General features: G+C 48.2%; 1 protein-coding gene across 2 annotated transcripts in view; it reads left to right on the forward strand.

The window, feature by feature from the left end:
- The first annotated feature begins 254 nt into the window (after nt 1-254).
- Nucleotides 255-17854, forward strand: part of Itga6 (integrin subunit alpha 6) — a 74982-nt gene continuing 57382 nt past the window's right edge. The window contains exons 1-2 of one of the 2 annotated variants that reach the window (XM_031370600.1): nt 255-358; nt 433-680. In XM_031370600.1, coding sequence (XP_031226460.1) covers nt 499-680 — 182 coding nt within the window. In that variant the 5' untranslated portion in view covers nt 255-358; nt 433-498. Of the gene's footprint in view, nt 681-17854 lie in introns of both variants that reach the window. The other variant, XM_031370601.1, reaches the window with a different exon arrangement.

A 17854-nucleotide genomic window follows, 5' to 3' on the forward strand; every position in this document is an offset into this window, starting at 1 on the left:
AAGTATGTGTTTGCAAGTCAGCCCTACAGGATGCAGAATTGCGGGCTTCGGACACTTCAGGCCCGCAGTTCAGAGACCAGTAGGAAGAAGCCTGGCTAGCCCTGCTGAGCTCCGGGACGCTTCCGGGCAGGTGGCGGGAAGGTGGGAGGGCTGCGGCGGGCGAGCCGCTGCGGGGCGGGGCCGGCAGGGAAGGTGCGTGTGGCGGGCGGGGCCTCGGGAGGGGCGGGGCGGGGCGGGGCGGGGCGGGGCGGGAGTCCCCGTCATTCTTTAAAAAGCCCGAGAGTCTCCAGAGAACAACGGGCTCATTGAGCGGCTGCTAGCTCCGGGCGTGGGGGAGCCGCAGGACAGAGAGCGCGAGCCGGCCGGGGGTGGGGCCGCGCGCAGGGGCGACCGAGGCCAAGTGGCCGCAGCGGCGCGCCAGGCAGCCCGGCCCCGGCCCTGAGCCCGCGCGCACAGAGGCCGCAGAAGCTCCGCGGGTCCCTCCCACCGCGCGCGCCCATGGCGGTCGCGGGCCAGTTGTGCCTGCTCTACCTGTCCGCGGGGCTTCTAGCCCGGCTGGGCACAGCCTTCAACCTGGACACCCGCGAAGACAACGTGATCCGGAAATCGGGGGATCCCGGGAGCCTCTTCGGCTTCTCGCTCGCCATGCACAGGCAGTTGCAGCCGGAGGACAAACGGCTGTGAGTTCCCCGACTCTTCCCATCCCCACCGGAGCGCCGCGCTGCGCCAGGGAGAGCGAGGGCGCGCCCTGCTGCCGCTCGTCCCGCGTGCCCAGAGCCTATTCGCGGGCTGGCTCGGCTCTGCTTGACTCTGCTCTGCCCTGCCCTGCCTTGCCTTGCCTTGCCCTGCCCTGCCCTGTTCGCTTGCACTTCTTCGGCCCAAGACTTGAGAGATTCCGGCCCGCTGCGCCCTCCACTCGGCTTCTCCGTGGAGCGAGGGGAGCCAGGGGAGCCGAAGGGGCAGACCCCTGGATCGGCCCCGGGAGACTTGGCTCTCCCCCTCCCCCGAAGTGCTTTCCGCGGTTCTCCACTTCGGGCTTAGTTTGCAGGGACCCCGGCAGGTGGCACGCTTTGCTGAGCCTCACGTGTGCGCCGGGGACAGTGGTGGGACGAAGGGTTGCGGGAAGTCTTCTCGGGAGATCCAGGCCTTTCTTAAACTCTCCGACCGTCCGGTCCCCTCCCTGGTTCGTGCGCCCCGTGGAAGTTGGAAAGCCACTTTTCGCTGCCCTGTGTCACTTTCTCTGCAGAGTGTGCTCTCCTGCAGGAAATACTTTCACATGCTTCTTAAATAGCACCTGTTCCTCAGGACTAGATCAGCTGTGAAAACAGGCTTTTTCGAGTCGGTGTGCTAGCTCCCCCTCCCAGCTCCCTGATAGAGCCGCAACACTTAAGGATCCTCCGGGCCCAGTGCTGGGTGGGCCCCACGGAGGAGTTAGAGCAAAGTGCCCCTTCTGAGGAGGGACTTAGAAAGGAAGGTTTGGAAGTGACAGTCATCCCTCCCCCGTCCGGCGCCCCCAAGTGCTTCTTCCAGGAGAAAGCAACCGGCTCTGCCTTTTAAACAGTGTTGGCTCCCACATGACCCAGTTCTTTGATTGGAGAAGATTTTCTGGAGCTTAGTTGTCCAGTCGCAGTGGGGCTACATTCTTGATCTACACTCATTCTCACAACAAAAGGTCCTCCTCCCCACACAGGCCTTGAGTTGAACCCAGGTCCTTCCAGGACCAACAGACCGGAGAAAACAGAGTGCAGCCAAGGGGAAAGGAGAGGCCAGAATGATTTTAAACTGGAGAAAACCCCCATTTCGGCTATTTAACAACTTTGGGGGCCGTGCATATTGTGGACTTCAGAATCTTAAGGTCAGATTTTCCTGATCCCACCTGCTAGGTGAAGCAGAAGTCTGCTGTGGGTGGCATAGTCCCAGGCAGGGAGGGGTCTGACTCTGCAGGCGTAGCCAGCCTCTGCATTCTCCCGAAAATAATTGTTGGTCAGCTGTAAATCTGAAGTGAGAGTTGGTCTTTTTGTCAACTCAAGCGGATGACATTTCAAATCTCAAACACTATGCAAGAAACACACACATTTACCCACAGAGGATTTGAACTTATTAGTATAGACGTGACTGTGGGCCAACAGAGGGAACACGTTCTTTGCCTTTAGCATTCTGTCTGTATCAGACTACAGAGACTGGCTTCCTGGATGGACATGTCCAAGCAGACATTATAATGGGGGGAAACTGGGGCAAGAAATGTCCTGGGGACAGTGATTTCAAATTGTGCCTTTAGCCAGCAATCTCTGTTGTCATTAAGGTGAGCAGCCTTGGGCCTGCTAAAACTTGTCACTACGCAAGGCTTCTCTGCTATTACAGCTGCTACAGGTCTTCCCGGACTAAGGCCTGGTGCCTTTCAAAAGAAAAAAAAAAAAAAAAGCCATAGAGCAGTGTTTCTCAACCTGTGGGTTGTGACCCCTTCACAGAGGTTGCATATCAGATATCTACATTACAATTTATAAGAGTAGCAATATTAGTTACGAAGTAGCAATGCAATAATTTTATGGTGTGTGGGGGGGTCACCACAGCATGAAGAACGGTATTAAAGGGTTGCAGCGTTAGGAAGGTTTAGAACCACTACCATAGAGGCCTTCGGATGGGAGTAGCTGGTTAGACCCTTCAATGAGTAGAGACCCTCGACAAGGGATACTGTGTCACACCCTAGACCCCAAAGGCAGAATCTGCATCCCAGGAGGCTGTGGGTTCAATGCAGGTTCAGGAACAGCATTGATCCTCTGAGGAGAGTCAGCATGCACAGCCCATATCATGCCCATTGCTTCCTTTCACAGAGGAGGATGTGGGTGTGATAGCCAGTGAGACTGATGGGACTCTAGGCCCAGTTTCCAGACTTGCTGGGAACTTCTCAGGGACCTGGGTGGGGGAGGGGCTAGAAAACTGAGCTTAGGTTTCTCAGCCATTGACACTGTTCATTTGCTTTGAGCTATGGTTTCTTCACCTGTAGAGTGGAGGTGTTTTCTGCTGAACTGGGTGGCTGTGAAGATTAAAAGAACATGCAAACTGCTCAGTGTCTGCCGGTCGTGGACACCTGTTGGCTAAATGGAAGCTGTTGATGGTGAAATATTTAAAAGTAGAATCTCTAGGCCTACAGTATTAGATGCCGGTGCCATGCAGGTGTTGAAAACTGTGATTCTAAGGCTGCCTCACCTTAAAACGGAAGGCTCTTGTTTTAAATTAATATCCTAAACTCTCGATCACATTTATGAACTCCAAGCAACTTGCCTTTAACTCAGCCTTAGATTCATTGCAGAGGCAAACTTCTTGAACATATGACTTTGAGGAGAAGATATGAGGGCGTATAAGATAAATGCACAGCTACAGAGAACCTACCATAACATAAGGGTTTGGCTCCGTTGTCTCTCTTCCTTTCTATTTATTTATCTATTTAGGATTTTAAACTTTCTATAATGCCATCTATGCATTCAGTAACACCTTTAGTTAGGATTCTATAGGGAATAATACTGTGTCTGAGAGCCCCACAACACGCTGGATGATATTGCTGAAGCTTTGGGGACTGTCACGTTGGAGTAGGTACTTTAAACTTCATCCATGTTTCCCAGAGATAAATTACAGAAGACTCCAGCAATTATTAAGCAGACAGCTGAGTGACTGAGGTTGGGTTATAAGCACTTTAATCCTCCGTCTCCTTGGAAGGTGGGGCTCAGTCATCTCTGGCCGTGGAAGGTATGAGGTGATGACTGAGTAGAATCTATCCTGTGACTCACTTGGCCCTCTTCTGGGAAAGGATGGATCTGTGTATGATCACCTGGGAGGAGGTTGGTTCACGGAGAGAGGTCTGCTTCACTCCTAATCTTCGTTTTTTCCTCTTGGGTTGTTCTTCTGTTTGTTTGGTCTCCTCGATATTTTCTAAGAGTATCCCAGGCCTACTGTTCTCTTCTTGATTGGTGTTAACTGTTGGTTTTACTCAATCTTGGGACATAGCTGGAGATCAGCTAGTCCACTTGGCCCTTTTATAGATGGGAAACAAAAGCTGAAGGTCATGAAATGGCTTACCCGAACTCTTACAGCTACTTAAGCAGAATCTTAATCAAAATCTGGCTGTGAAGGTGGTATTTCTGGCTCATGTTTACGCTCCTTTTGTAAGAGGAAACCTCAGAAACGACCTTCAGATGTGGAGACATTGGCAAGCTGCTGAGTTCTGGAAATGTATTATGGTGTGTTGATTCATTAAACTGCTTCCCATATAGGTCAGGGCTATCTATTTAAGTAGCCAATATTTATTTATTTATTTAGTGGACTCTCTTTCTATTTACCCTTATTCCAACTGGCTGTGGATCAAGCTCCTTCAAATAGCTAAACGATGTGACTGCCTCCATCCAGGGGTCAGAGGATGTGCACCCAGACATTTGCTTCCTTGATCTCATTCCCTCCAACCGAGTGAGTGCCATGTGGCTCGGGGCCATCTTCTAAGAACTGCTGTGTCACCTTGAGTCCCAAGAGTAGGGAGAAGAAACCGCTGTAGTCAAGGAGACCTAGAGGAAATAATAGGAACAATACACGTTACCATTTAAGAATTTACAGTTCAGGCTGGCGGTGGTGGTGGTGGTGGTGCAAGCCTTTAATCCCAGCACTTGGGAGGCAGAGGCAGGCGGATTTCTGAGTTCGAGGCCAGCCTGGTCTACAGAGTGAGTTCCAGGACAGCCAGGGCTATACATAGAAACTCTGTCTCGAAAAAACAAAAAAACAACAAAAAAAGATTTTACAACTCAGAAGTAGTGGAATTCTATGGTACGTAGCCCCAAGGACCTGGATTTAACATATTTCTGTGGCCAACATGGCAGTGAATTTTGTGTTTTAATTAGGAACAGTGTAGCTAAAACAAAAATACTATTATTTGCTCCCAGGTGTGTATGAAACACTGATTTGTGCTGAGTTAGCCCAGCTTTTAAAAAAGTTCCAATTCCAAGCACTATCCTACCCTAGAGCAATTTCTTCATCCCTTGAGTGTGGGCAGCACATGTCTGGCAGTTCTGAGGTTCAAGCTCTATCCATCTTCAGGGAGTGATGTAATCTCTAACTGGGTTATGGGTTCTGTGAGGGCAGGGGCCTTAGGCTCCTCTTTGCCAGACAGCACCTAGCTATGCCTTCCATATACAAAGGGGTCAAATCATATACTCAGTTTAACTATGGAAATCATCTCTTCTTGCTAAATGTGGGGGTGGGGTGGTCTGGTCTGCTTTGCCATTCCTTGCTCAGGGGCTGGGTCTGCAGTCCCTAGGGAAAGGGAAGCTATCTGCATGATGCAAAGAGACATGAAAGTTCTTGGCTTTCCAATATAGTGTGACCAAGTCCCAGATGTTTTTGTGAGTGATTTTTTTTTTTAAATTACACTTGTCTTTTGCCCTGAAGGCAGACTTTAGAACTTAACCTCCAAAGACAAGCTGCCCTGAGCTGCAGTGGTTACACAGGATTTCCCAAGTTGCTTGGTTATTTGAACCTAGCCAGATACAGAACGAGAATCCAGCTCCTGAAAATAACTGGGGACCAAATGGGAATGCATATGGGGGTACTTGGAAATTGATAGTGAGGATAGTAAAGTGGTCTTGTGTGGACATACATTTTTTGCAACCTAATTTTAATAAGGTTCAACCACCTAGCAGAGCTAGTAGAAGAGAAAAGTTATTAGGATATGGGAGAAGCGGACATGTTCAGCAATAGTTCTTTGGAGGCAAGCTCAATCTTCTTTGGCAGCAATTCAGTCCTGTAGCAAACACCAAATATGATTTAGCATCTGCAGACGAGTCCTCTAGGCAGGCAGACCCCAGGCAGGAACCAGCAACTACAGTCCAGTCTTTTTAGCAAGCAGACACCAGGCAGCTGTGGTTCAATCCTAAAGGAACCACCAGGCTCACCAGCCGGCCTAAGGTGAGGATACAGAGGCAGCAAGCCACCACAGGAACCTTGAGAGCAGTTCTTGGATGAGTTTCTCTCAATGGCGGTGTTATCACAAGTTGAGCTCAGCAAAGCTATGTAAGGTGAACCAGTACATGCGTGTCTTTAGCGAAGAAAGGCAGAGCAAACCAAACCAAAGCTCAGTGCTCGTCTTCCAGTGTCTGTGGGGTCATATTTATACTCCTTCATCAAACATCCTTTTACATGATTGCTTTAGCAAGACATCCTTTCAACCGTGTGCCCCAGCAAAACATTTGGCATAACTAACTTTCCAAAGAACTAGAAGTTCCCACTTCGGTCTTGGTTTTATGTTTAACTTCTTAGACACACTGCTGACTACTTGCTTAATCCATTTGGGGGCCCAAGAGTCAGAGAATGGGAGTCTTGGGGTTGGTTGACACTGCTCTGACAGGCTCTGAGATGAATGGGAGGACTATGTGCTATGAGAATGAGGTATGTAGCCAGCCCGGTCCCCACTGTTATCTTCCTGGTGGGTTTGGATACAGCCCTAGAATCAAATAGCTTGATCATTTGGAAGGAACTTAGTGGTTCTTCAATGTCTGGTCATCAGAGGCTCTTCCATACAAAGATTGTCTTAGATCAGTGGCATCAATTTCCAGACCTGTGACCCCAGATTCTGCTTCCACAAAGCTCTGGGTTTGAACTAGAGACATGTATGTCCCTTGTGTATCTGAAGGTGGTTTGTGAGGTGCTGGGACAGAACAGAGCCTCGGGCTAGTTGGAATCGTCTCCTGTTCTGTCCTTTGCAGTCCATGGCCTTGTATAGGATTGGTAGCCTTTCTCTCTTATAATGGCGAGGATAATCTTGAGCACCTTACACTAGTTCTGGCCAGAGGAAACACATTGTGTTTGTTAAATAAACCTGGAAACCCAGGTTGTGAAAAGTGAGCGTGGCAAGTTGGTCTTAATTCTGCATCTTGAGGGGTTAGTGTGCATCCTTTGGCTTTGATTTGGCTAGTGTTGGTGTGTTCCCTTCCCTTCCCTTGGGTTTAGCAGTTACCGTGTGCTGGATGGACTGTTTTTCTCAGAGGAGCTATCTTGTAGCTGTGAAGCCATCAATAAAACCCTGTGAGGTCTCAGTATTCCTAGGAGCTAAGTGAGCAGCTATGTGGGAGGGCACGACTGGCTCCAGCCCAGCCAGGTGACTGCAGAGAACACCGTTGGAGGGCCACAGTGGTGGGCTCGTTAGTGAGGATTGCCAGCTGTCTGATGGCCAGGATTTGTCAGGCCTCTGACTGTGAAAGCCCCTCCTTCCTATTTGGGGTGGGGGGTCCTGAGCCATTTATATTCTCCCTTGTCAGAGCTGATTTATGTTTCAGAGTCCTTCACATTTATTTAATGCTTGATAGGAAGGAACTTGCACAAACATTGCGTCAAATTGTTGTCAACCCAAGGTTGAAGGATGCATGGGAAGGTGAGGAAGCTGCATTTTCTGAGGGTTGTTAACCTGGAATTTGGCATTTTCGAGCAGCGATCTCTTAGAACTTAGAGGCTGATTGTGAGTGAGTTACCAACTGGGGTAGGTAGCTGGGCCCAGTTCCTACTCAGTCCCTGTCTGCCCAATCAGAGGGTAGGATAACCAGCATTTTACCTGCTGCAGTCTGGGCCTTCTGTTTACATAAGTAAGGGAAGAGAAACAAATCGACATGGTGATCTTGTGCTGAAGTGTTCCTAGGACAGCGGCTTTCTTGGGAGCAGACCATCCCCACTTCACCTTCACCCGTGTCCTAGTGTCTGGATCTCTGGTCATGTTGTTAAATCCCTAACTGACCTGACAAGAGCTGTTCCTAAACCTTCACATGGCAAGACTGCTGAGAAAACTTTCTAATACATTCGGAAGGTAATTAACCTAGAAAGTTACTTAAGAAAGAAAACTGTCTTGTGCTCAGGGTATAGGGAGAAGTACTACTAAGGGTGTGTGCAGAAGGCCAGAGCAGGGGATGAGGCCCAGGAGGGCTGTTCGCATGCCTATCTCTCAACTAGGTGGCTATATTTTCATGTCCTATAGTCTGAAACTTCAGAAAAAGCACACAAACCCACATCAGATAGTATAAGAAAAACACTTTGGAGAAATACACTTATGAGCCTACGAGAGTCGAAGGGAAAGCAATCCATAGGTAATTCGAGAAAGGTGCATAGGCGAGCTACGAGCTACGTGAGGAGCAGACCCTGAACGGAGTGCAAGGAATCGCCTGTTTACCAAATCTGCTTGCTTTGCTTGCTGATACCCAGGTCACAATGGTCTCTCCTTGTTGACAAGCCTATTCATTGGTGCTTGGATTATCTTATTTGTCTGTGTGCTAAGTGTCATACAGACATGATAAGCACTTCAGACCCAGAGGGTAAAATGTTTCACCCTGAGACTCCTTAGCCAAGTATCTACTTTGCCTTTCTCTTCAGGACATGCTGTCTTCTATTAAGATCAGTCTTTATGTTTCTTCTAACTCATGATATAAAGTGAATAGAGGCCCTCAGTCACGTGACTTATGGGCAGATGTGTGGACCGTGGGTTTGAGTGTGAGGCTCTTCTGTTAATGCTTTTCCCTGAAGCGAAGCCTCTCTGCTGTTAATATATGTTAGATGTTGGCCTAACCTACTGCTTATAGGGGGTACAGTGCTTGTTTCTGTAGAATGAAGGTGGGGAAGCAATTTTCCAAAATTACCAAGAGATTGAAGATAGAAGAAAAATTAGGGCCTTTGGGCATTTACCATCCAAATTCTACCAGTCAGGCTGATGAAGAGGCCTTGCATGAACCTGGAAATATAGAGATGGTCTGAACCCTTCTGAGCCCTTCTAGAGAGGCTCAAGAGCAGAAGTGTTTCCAGAAATGGCCACTCTAAAGGTCAGCAGAACACCTCTTAGATATCTGAGAGACGGCCTGATACCAAGGACCCTGATACCAAGGACACGGTAAGGTCATCTCAGATTCCTGTGAGATAAGGCAGCTTAGAAAGAAAAGCCTTTTCAAATGCTTGCACTGTGTTTACAAAGGACCCAGGCGCTGTTGAGAAAGAATTGTGGGGCTGAAGAAGCAGCCTACCACTCAGTGGGAGCACCCAAGAGGGAAGCAGGAGAGATGTCGGTCCATCTCTCTTACACACACACACACACACACACACACACACACACACACACACGCTCACACTCAACGCACATGCTCTCTGACTCTGTCTCACACACAAACACAGTCACACTCAACACACACACACACATTATATACGCGCATACTTAACACACATGCTCTCTGACTCACACACAGTCACACACACGCTCACACACACATATGTCACTGTACCCCTGGCTAACAAAAGACTGAAGAAATTTTTTAGTGCCCAGGATAAGAAAATGAGGTCATTTGTGTGTGTGTGTCTACATATATATTGATTCTTATTTGTTTCCTGATTCAGTCTAAAAGACATAGGGATGTTTAATCTTTATTTGAACATCAGAATGGAAAGATTTCTCTGGACCTGTCAGAGAAGTCTTAGCTGGCGTATGCTGGTTTTCCTTTAGCTGTGGCTCATTGAATACACAGACGCTACAAACTCAGTGTGTTTCAGGTACTGTTCTAGTGATGGAGATACTACAGCAAATTAAATAGACAAAAGTCCCTGTCTGTCTTCTGATGGAGAAGATAAACAATAGACAGCATAAATAGGTGTTTTATGGTAGGTGACAATAAATGAAAAAGTGGAGAAAGGGGGTTAGGACTGGGGATAGGGTAGGGAATGGTTAGCGGTAGATCGACTGGACATAACTTTGCTGAGAATCAGATGCTAGATAGGAATAGCTTGGGAGGGTCAGGGTTTGGGGAGTGCTCATGTCTGGCATGTTCAAAAAAAGCCAGGGGACCACTAGTCTGCTTGGAAGCCTACCTCGGTGCTTCAGGAATCAGTTTATTCTTGTGAAGTAGGAAGCCTTTAGCATTGTGAGGGGGATTTTAAATGATGCTGTCTGGCTGCTCCCTTGAGTATGGTCTTGGTGAAATAGAGGATGAAGAAGTATGTGGCTGCACCCAGCTTTGAGGAGGTGGAAGCAGGAGCTTCTGTCTAGTTCACAGAGAGCCTGGGCTACATGGTTCCTGATGGAAAACAATGAAGACAAAACAAAACTCGAAAGAATAATACTGATTAGGAGGGGTCTGTAATAATATATAAGAGGTAACAGTTTGGATCAGCCTATTGGCACTGAAGACAGAAAGAAACAGTTGGAGCTGAGCAGAGTGGTACATGTCTGTAATCCTAGCACTCAGCAGGCAGAGGCAGGAGGATTGCAGATTTGCAGTCAGCTTGGGCTGTATGGCAAGAAAAGAAGAACAAGTGAGTGGGTTCGTGCTGTAAGTTGAGAGTCGAGTCAGCAGGATTTCATGTGGAGAGCATGTGAGTGGAGACACAGATTAGGGGGGACTGTACCCCAGGTTTGTGAGCAAATGGGAGAGTGTGGTTGTGTAAAGGTGTGTGGAGGATGGGGAGAGGGGCGGATCTGAGGGTCAGAATGGGAGTTGGTTTAGACCTGTTGGGTTTGAGATCTCTAGACAAGCACATGTGGTTACTGGTAGGCAGTGGAGTGAATCTGAAGTTCAGGTGGAAGGTTTGGGTGGTGGCCGGCAAGAGCAGGTCTGAGAGTGCTGACTGATCCAAGATAGCGGTACTAAGAGGTTTGTGCTACAGGGAGCAGACCCCTGTGGCCTCAGGGCAGTGGCTTCAGAGGGGCTTTTTGTTTTGTTTTGTTTTGTTTTGAGAACGGTATAGTGAGCTGGTTTGTTGAAGAAGATTCAGAAGAAAAGAAAAGTTAATGCAGGGAGGCCAGATTGCAGGCATGATGTCTGTCAGCTGGGGTTCGCTCAGTGGTTGGGGGACTTGGCCTTGTAATTGGAACACCTGTGGCTCCTTGTAATAAGAAAGGAAAGGAAAGTGAAAGGCACAGGGGCAGGTAGGTGGAGAGAGGACTAGGAGGTGTGGGATTTCTCTGCAGATAGTCCATGGGCTTGGTTACCCTATACTCAACACGGAAGCTTGCCTGACGTGTTAGGTGGATTTTGTCAGCTTAATACAGACCTAGACATATCTGGGAAGAAGAAATCTCAACTGAGGAATTTCCTCCATCAGACTGCCCTATAGGCAAGCCTGTAGGGCATTTTCTTAGTTGAGGATTCATGAGGGAGGGTCCTCATTGTGGGCAGTGCCACCTGTGGCCAGGCGGTCCTGATTTGTATAAGGGAGCAAGCCATGGGGAGCAAGCCAGTAAGCCTTGTTTCTCCATGGCTTCTGCTTTAGTTCCTGCCTCCAGGTTTCTGCCTTGAGTTCTTGCCCCGTATCATGGACTACAACCATAGACTGAAAGAGACCCTCAAGTTATTTCTGGTCTTTATCACAGCAATAGAGGGCAAACTAGGGCCCTGATAAGAGTAAACCCACATTGCAGAGGCTGGTGGACATGGACTTAGTTCTAGCTCCTTGATCTTTTGCTGGTTTCTCTTGACTTGTCTCCAGTCGGTTCTAGTATTGGTCATGTTGTGTTGGACAGTGAGAGGCAGTCTGTGTTCTGGTTGAGGGAGGCTTACTCCGGAGACCCAGTAGAAAATTCTACAAGGGACGGAACAGTAAGCTACACCTCCATACATTAGGCTGCTGACTCCACGAGCCCTCGCTTCATTATCCTGTGGCTATCTATCACGTAGACAATGCCCCAAGCTCCTGATATTCTGGCTGTGCTCCACCTCCACAGTCATCTGACTGCAGCCAGATATGCCCTGCCCCTGGGAACAGCAAAGTAGCCCAGCCCACTATAAGAGGGGCCACTTGCCCCCTCCTCGCTCTCTTACTCTTGCTTTTCTCCCTTGCCTCTTGCCCCTTTGTTCCCCTTCTCTCCCCATTCCCTTTCTCCCTTCTCTCCATGTGCCCATGGCTGGTCTCTATTTTTCTACTCTCCAACCCCCCTCCCCAAACTCCCTTTCTACAATAAAGCCAAGAACTATGGACTGCCTCCTTTCATCTAGATTCAGCGAGCTAGAGCAATGGATTAGGCCTTCCCCTAAAGAGTGATGTCTAATCTCCTGCAGGAAAGCCTTCCAGCAGGACCTAGGACTTTCACCCTCGAGGGAACCACTGGGTAGCCCCTTATCCCCCTGCTGCCTTTTCCTCCCTTCGGCCCTGGGGCTGACTGAGCTGCCCCCGGGCCCCACTTCGTTCTCAGCTCTTCCACAGTGTTCAGCGATGTCCTGCAATGTCCAAGAGCTAGAACCTGTCGTCCTTGACCTCCATGAGGCTCAGGGACCCCAGACTACTGCCCCCCACCTCCAAAGACTGGGGTTAGTGGCTTCCCACAGCCAGATGCCCACCCGGTGGCGTGGAGAACGTGGGCAGTCTCCCATGTCTGCCTGGCCAGTGCCCACTGAGCTCCAGCTCTCCCGAGGTACCCAGTGGTCTGTGGTTCTCGAAAGTCAGAGCCGAGACTTCACCTTCACCTTCCCTACCTCCCCAACCCTCCAACCTCCCCAGCAGGGTCCCGAGGGAGGCCTAACATGGCCCGTCCTGCGGCAGTCCTGCGGCAGTCTCCCGAGCTCTGGCGGGACATGGGTCTGCCTTCCACCTCTTTATTTCCCCACCAGCTGGCGCTGTGCCTACAACGGTGCCTCTAGGATTGTGACTACTGGAGCTCTCCACACAGGTTCTGTCCTGTCCGGTGTGTAACAGTCTTGTGCTTCCCTTAAAGACTGGATGTGGTCCCTCTCTAGAGGGGGAAGTTTTGGGGATGAGGATAAAGGTTATGTTGCCTGCGTAGGGTTATAGCTGGATTGGGAGGAGTTCACAGGCAGTTGGAAGCATAGCAGTGTCTGCATGAAGGGAATAGAGGACTGGAAAGATGGAGAAATAAGAACACATTAAACATGTTTGCAGGTCTTCATTTCCCTATGCAGTATCTGAGCCACAGAGATCCACAGCTTTCATTGTGCTGAATGCCTGCAAGACTCATATGAGGTGTAGGGAGAACTTCTCCCGAATGGAGGTAGCTGTAGCCAGAGAGTCTGGCACTGTGCAGTCTGCATGGTTCCATCAAGCTGAGGTGGAACACCATGGTGGGCACACACCATGCGTTGTGGAAGCGAGTATGGTAGTGTTTTGTGGCCAAGCTAGGCTTTGTTTCCTGAGCTACATGGCCCAGTTTGTAATCAGTTTAGCCAACACTCATTGCTGCTTAGCACACTGAAAATCTCCCCTAACCAGTTGGGGGGACTGAATTCATACTGTTCTTTGAAAATGGCTTATGACCTTGCTAAGTTGTCAGAGAGATGGAAAATGAGGACGAACCTGCACCTTGGTTCTGTGTTGCTATCATTTCCTTTTCTTTTTTTTCATGACAGTGTTCTACTGTGTATTTCTGGCTGCCCTGGGACTCGCTCTGTAGAGCAGGCCGGCCTTGAATTCAGAGATCTGCCTGCCTCTGCCTCTTGAATGCTAGGATTAAAGGCATGGCCACCACAGCCAGCCACCTCCTGTCATTTTCAATCTCTTTATTAAAATAAATGGCATGAGCCTTTAGTAATCCAACAAGAGATAATATCTGCATTACATAAAAATGAATCATCAGGATATTGGTATCCATTCTCCTGGGTATGACACAAAATATGGAACATCTTCCTGGAGTGGCGTGGCGGCTTGTTGGTTTTAAATCCTGTGTTGTTACAGTACAAGGAGGACTGTGTGAATTTCTAAATGTGAAACATGAGGCTTTCAATGACATTACCAGCTTCCTACAGCCACTCTCTGCTGTCATCCATACATGTTCACCTGTCCTCATTACTTGGTCATTGAGCGTTTTCATGAAATGATTTGAGAAGCATGGACCAGTGTAACCCTTTTCTGAAGACAGAAGACTAAGACCCTCTTCCCCCAAAGCCAGTGAGTAGCAGGAGGTAGCAATGAGCCCTAAGGTCAGGTGCCTGAGGCCTCATCCACCTGACCCACCGCCTGCCTTCTGATGGAAGCCAGTCTTTAGAATTAACCTAGGCTCGGTAGTCATACCTTTAGAGTAATATCTGAGCTTTGAAAATGTCCCACAGGGTGGGTGGCCTAGAACAGAGTGCAGGCACACAGGCAGATCTCCTTTTCTTTCCTCTGCTGATTGGCAGAATTCTGAGCGGCCACAGCACTTTGCTGAGTCGCAGGATTCCTCAGGCTCACACTGGTCAGCCAGCCTCTGATGGTGTGCAGTGTTTGCACAGAAGAGAGCACTGCCTGCTTGCCCTGCCCAAATCCCCTGTGTATGAAGGGTACTCTGAAAATGTCTCCTGGGTAGATATGGTCACTCTTAATTTGTGACCCTAGAAAGAACAGCTATTTTTCGGGCTCTTTGAGTTGATTTAATTCCTCATCTATATCTATGGCTCCTAGAAAGTAGGAGCAGGATGACAGATCTTTAGAATGATCCTGATAACCTAGTTAAAACGATAGAATGAACCTTTCCTAAAAGGTTCTCACCTTAACTATTTTAAGCACAGTTTGGTAGTGTCAAGTATATTCATACTGTTGTGTACTTCATGTGTATTTGGGTGTGCATGCACACGCGCACAGCAGATATGTGTGCCTGTGCATGTGTGTGTGGAGAGAACAGAAGTTGCTGTGGGTGTCTTCTGTTCCTTTCTACCTTATGTTTTGAGTCAAGGCCTTATTGAACCTGGAGTTCACCATTTAATCCAGACTATCGAGCCCCAAGGAGCTGTCTGTCTCCACTCCCCCACTACTGCTGATGTTACTGGAATGCATAGCACCTGGCTTCTGTGTGAGTGCTGGGTGTCAGGACTTGGGTCCCCATGATTGAGCAGCAAGCACTTTACCCACTGAGCCATCTCCCAGCTCCCCCACCCTAGTACTTCTTGTTCTGTGGTGTTTAGAAGTGATAAATGGCTGTAAGGTATTGGCAAGCCAAACGTTAATTCAGGATAGGGTGTTGGATTCCTTATAATCTGCTACTGTATCTAACATACTGGCAGTGCAGTTACACTCAGTATGTTTATGATAGAAGTTAGAAGTTCTCATACTTGACAATGTGTTCTGCCAAGTTGATGTAGGTACTGTGTGAAGTCTCCAGTTGTGTATCTGGCCCTTCCTGTGGAGGACACCAGCATCCTCTGAGAAACTAGGAGATTTTGTCTTGACAAGTTTTTAATTGTGATACTGATTAAAAAACAAAACAATAACAACAACAAAACAAACAGAAACAAAAAACCAAACCCTAGCCACCCTAGCTGGTTGGTTATATCTTGCTACCATGCCTTCTAGCCACCTCTTGGTGGCTTTAAAAATGAAACTGAGAGTACTTTTAGTTGCACACTGAGTACTTAAGCTAGGTGCAATGTGTCAGGGTCACATTTAGGGGTCAGAGGTCGAGGGAAAGCACCTACTTCTTCAGGGATTGCCGATTGTACTAGCAGCTGTCCCTCAATAAGGACATCCTTCCGTTGTCTAGCAAGTGCTTTTCTTACTCACCAGCCCCACCCTACTTCCTGTGTTCATTTATTACCTGGGAGGAACTCTTTCTATTTCTTTTTTGTCCGTGTGTTCGCATGGGCTGATTTCTCAGAAGCTGTTGGTCTTTCTGGAAAAACATTGAGGGTTCCTAATGTGAGGAACTCGGAAGACAGGCTAGGCTCGGGCTTTTCTGTGTTTTCTTAGAACCTTGACTTGGAGCTTGACATTTGTTGCTCTTCAGATATGAAAATGTAGCTTAAAATATATGGAAGCCCAAGGTACAAGACCCAGGTGTCCTGTTGTACACTGAGCAGGCGTGTTCTAGTACTGCACCTGATTATGCTTTGGGGGAATCTTGTTGTCACTAGAATTATTTACCACCTGCACAAGTTGTGGGTGAACTTGGGGGGTGTGCTCTAGAATGAAATCACCGCCCTCGTCTTATAGGTGAATAACTGGGGGCTTAAGATTTTTCTAAGTCATCAGTCTAGCTTCTGACAGACAGAACTGTTCCCACAACCCACTTCACAGCCGGCGTTATTCCTATCATACTTCCCACTCAGGCCCCTACCCCACCCTCACTCCCGAGCAGAGGCACTGGTAGCTTCCATGCCCAGTCTTTATAAAATGTCACTGTACATTTAAACAGATCTGTCCACACCCCAGTCCACTTCTCCCTCCTTGAGAGTTGTGGGGGTGACAGGCGTTTCTTTCTTAGGAGGTAGGCTTGGATTTGCCTTAGGGTGAGAAATGCAGAAGTTCCAAGCCTGTCCTGTTGGTCCCACGCCCTCTGATACCTTTCTGATCTGGGAGTCCTCCCCTCCCCATATTGCTTTAGATTAGATCAAAGGTGAGGCCTGACTCAGGAGGTGACTCACTGTGCGCTCAGTAAAGTCAGCTCCTCCTATGGGAAGTGATGACCCAGGCAACTTGGACAGTAGCCATGGTTTTCAAAGACAACTTTAGGACCCCACAGAGAAGTACTTGCCAAGTCTTAGTGCCAAAGACTAGAGATCCCTGAACTGTCTGACTCTTCTATAAGGGGGAGGTGAGGGGCGAGGAGCCTGGGTTGAATGTTCATCCACAGTGGAGCGGCTCCCCACAGTGCTACTGGGGGCCTCCGCCTAAGGACCTCAGTTGACTGCACTACAACATCAGGACACCTGCCTCTTAAAGCATTAACATTTATTTTCTCAGTATCTTTCAAACTGTGCTTTGCATGTGTGCTTCATTGTTAGGGCAGGGCTGTCGGCACACAGTGCCTGTGCAGAGTAGGGATGTGTTTATGTGCTCTTAGTGGGTTGTCATGCCTCTGGGATGGCCCAGAAGAAGAATTAATCTTTGACTTTTTTTTTTCTTGCCTGTAGCTGACCCAGTAGAGATGGCAAGTGTAAACCTGTCTTCTTCAATTATAAGGTTTACTCCACAGCCCTGTGGTATTTTCTTTGCGAGATTTCCAGCCACTCCTATGTCTATTGACTGACAGTATATTTTAAATTACACTTTTAATGTATTATAGTTGTGTGGTACAAAGAGTTTGTAAAGTGAAAGTCATACTCCGGTGCTTGGTGCTTGGACCTGCTGGTCCTAGAGGCAGCCATTGTTTTGCCAGTTTCCTATAAAGGAAAAACAAAACAGAATAAAAAAACATGGTTTGGAGGTGGTTTGTCCCCAAGGACACTTGTATTGAGAGTGTGGTCCTCTGCAGGTTGATCAGACATTATTCCACTTGATCATACGGCACCCACTGAAACATTTAGATCATTTCATACAGCCTGTGTTGATACCTAGCTAACAATACATATGCTCCTGGAACTCCCTAGGTATTTCTGATTATGGTCTTGCTCTACCTGGCTGTTACGGTACAGATGACAAGGTGCAGGTATTCTAGAAATAGTAGCTATTACAGGCATGTACCACATTATCTCAGTAATAACAGGCCCACAGACAACTAACCCAGGATAGATGAGTGAGTAGGACGAAGCGTGAAGATCTGGGAGTGTTTCCATCCTAGTAAATACTGCTCCAGACAGCTGAGTGTCCCTCGGCACTGCTGTGTGAACACTCTGCATGGGAAAGTCCTGACTCCCACCACTCACCAGCTGCTAAAGGGGAAACAAGCTGTCTGCAGTAGGTAGCCTCTGGGCTAGGGAACTGGTTCATAAACCACTCCAGTCCCTAAATGCTTGGTAAATATCCAAGTGCTATATAGAGTAGTAAATGATGTAATTGTTTAGATAACTTTATTTGGTGTTTGTCACATTTGTGTAGAGTTTTAAATTTGCTCATGTTTCTCTTCACAGTATTCTATTTCCAAATATAGGTTTAAAAGAAAGAGGCCTGCCAGGCAGTGGTAGTGCATGCCTTTTTAATCCCAGCACTTGGGAGG

Source organism: Mastomys coucha, unplaced genomic scaffold, assembly GCF_008632895.1.
Source record: "Mastomys coucha isolate ucsf_1 unplaced genomic scaffold, UCSF_Mcou_1 pScaffold15, whole genome shotgun sequence".
Taxonomy (NCBI): Eukaryota; Metazoa; Chordata; class Mammalia; order Rodentia; family Muridae; genus Mastomys; species Mastomys coucha.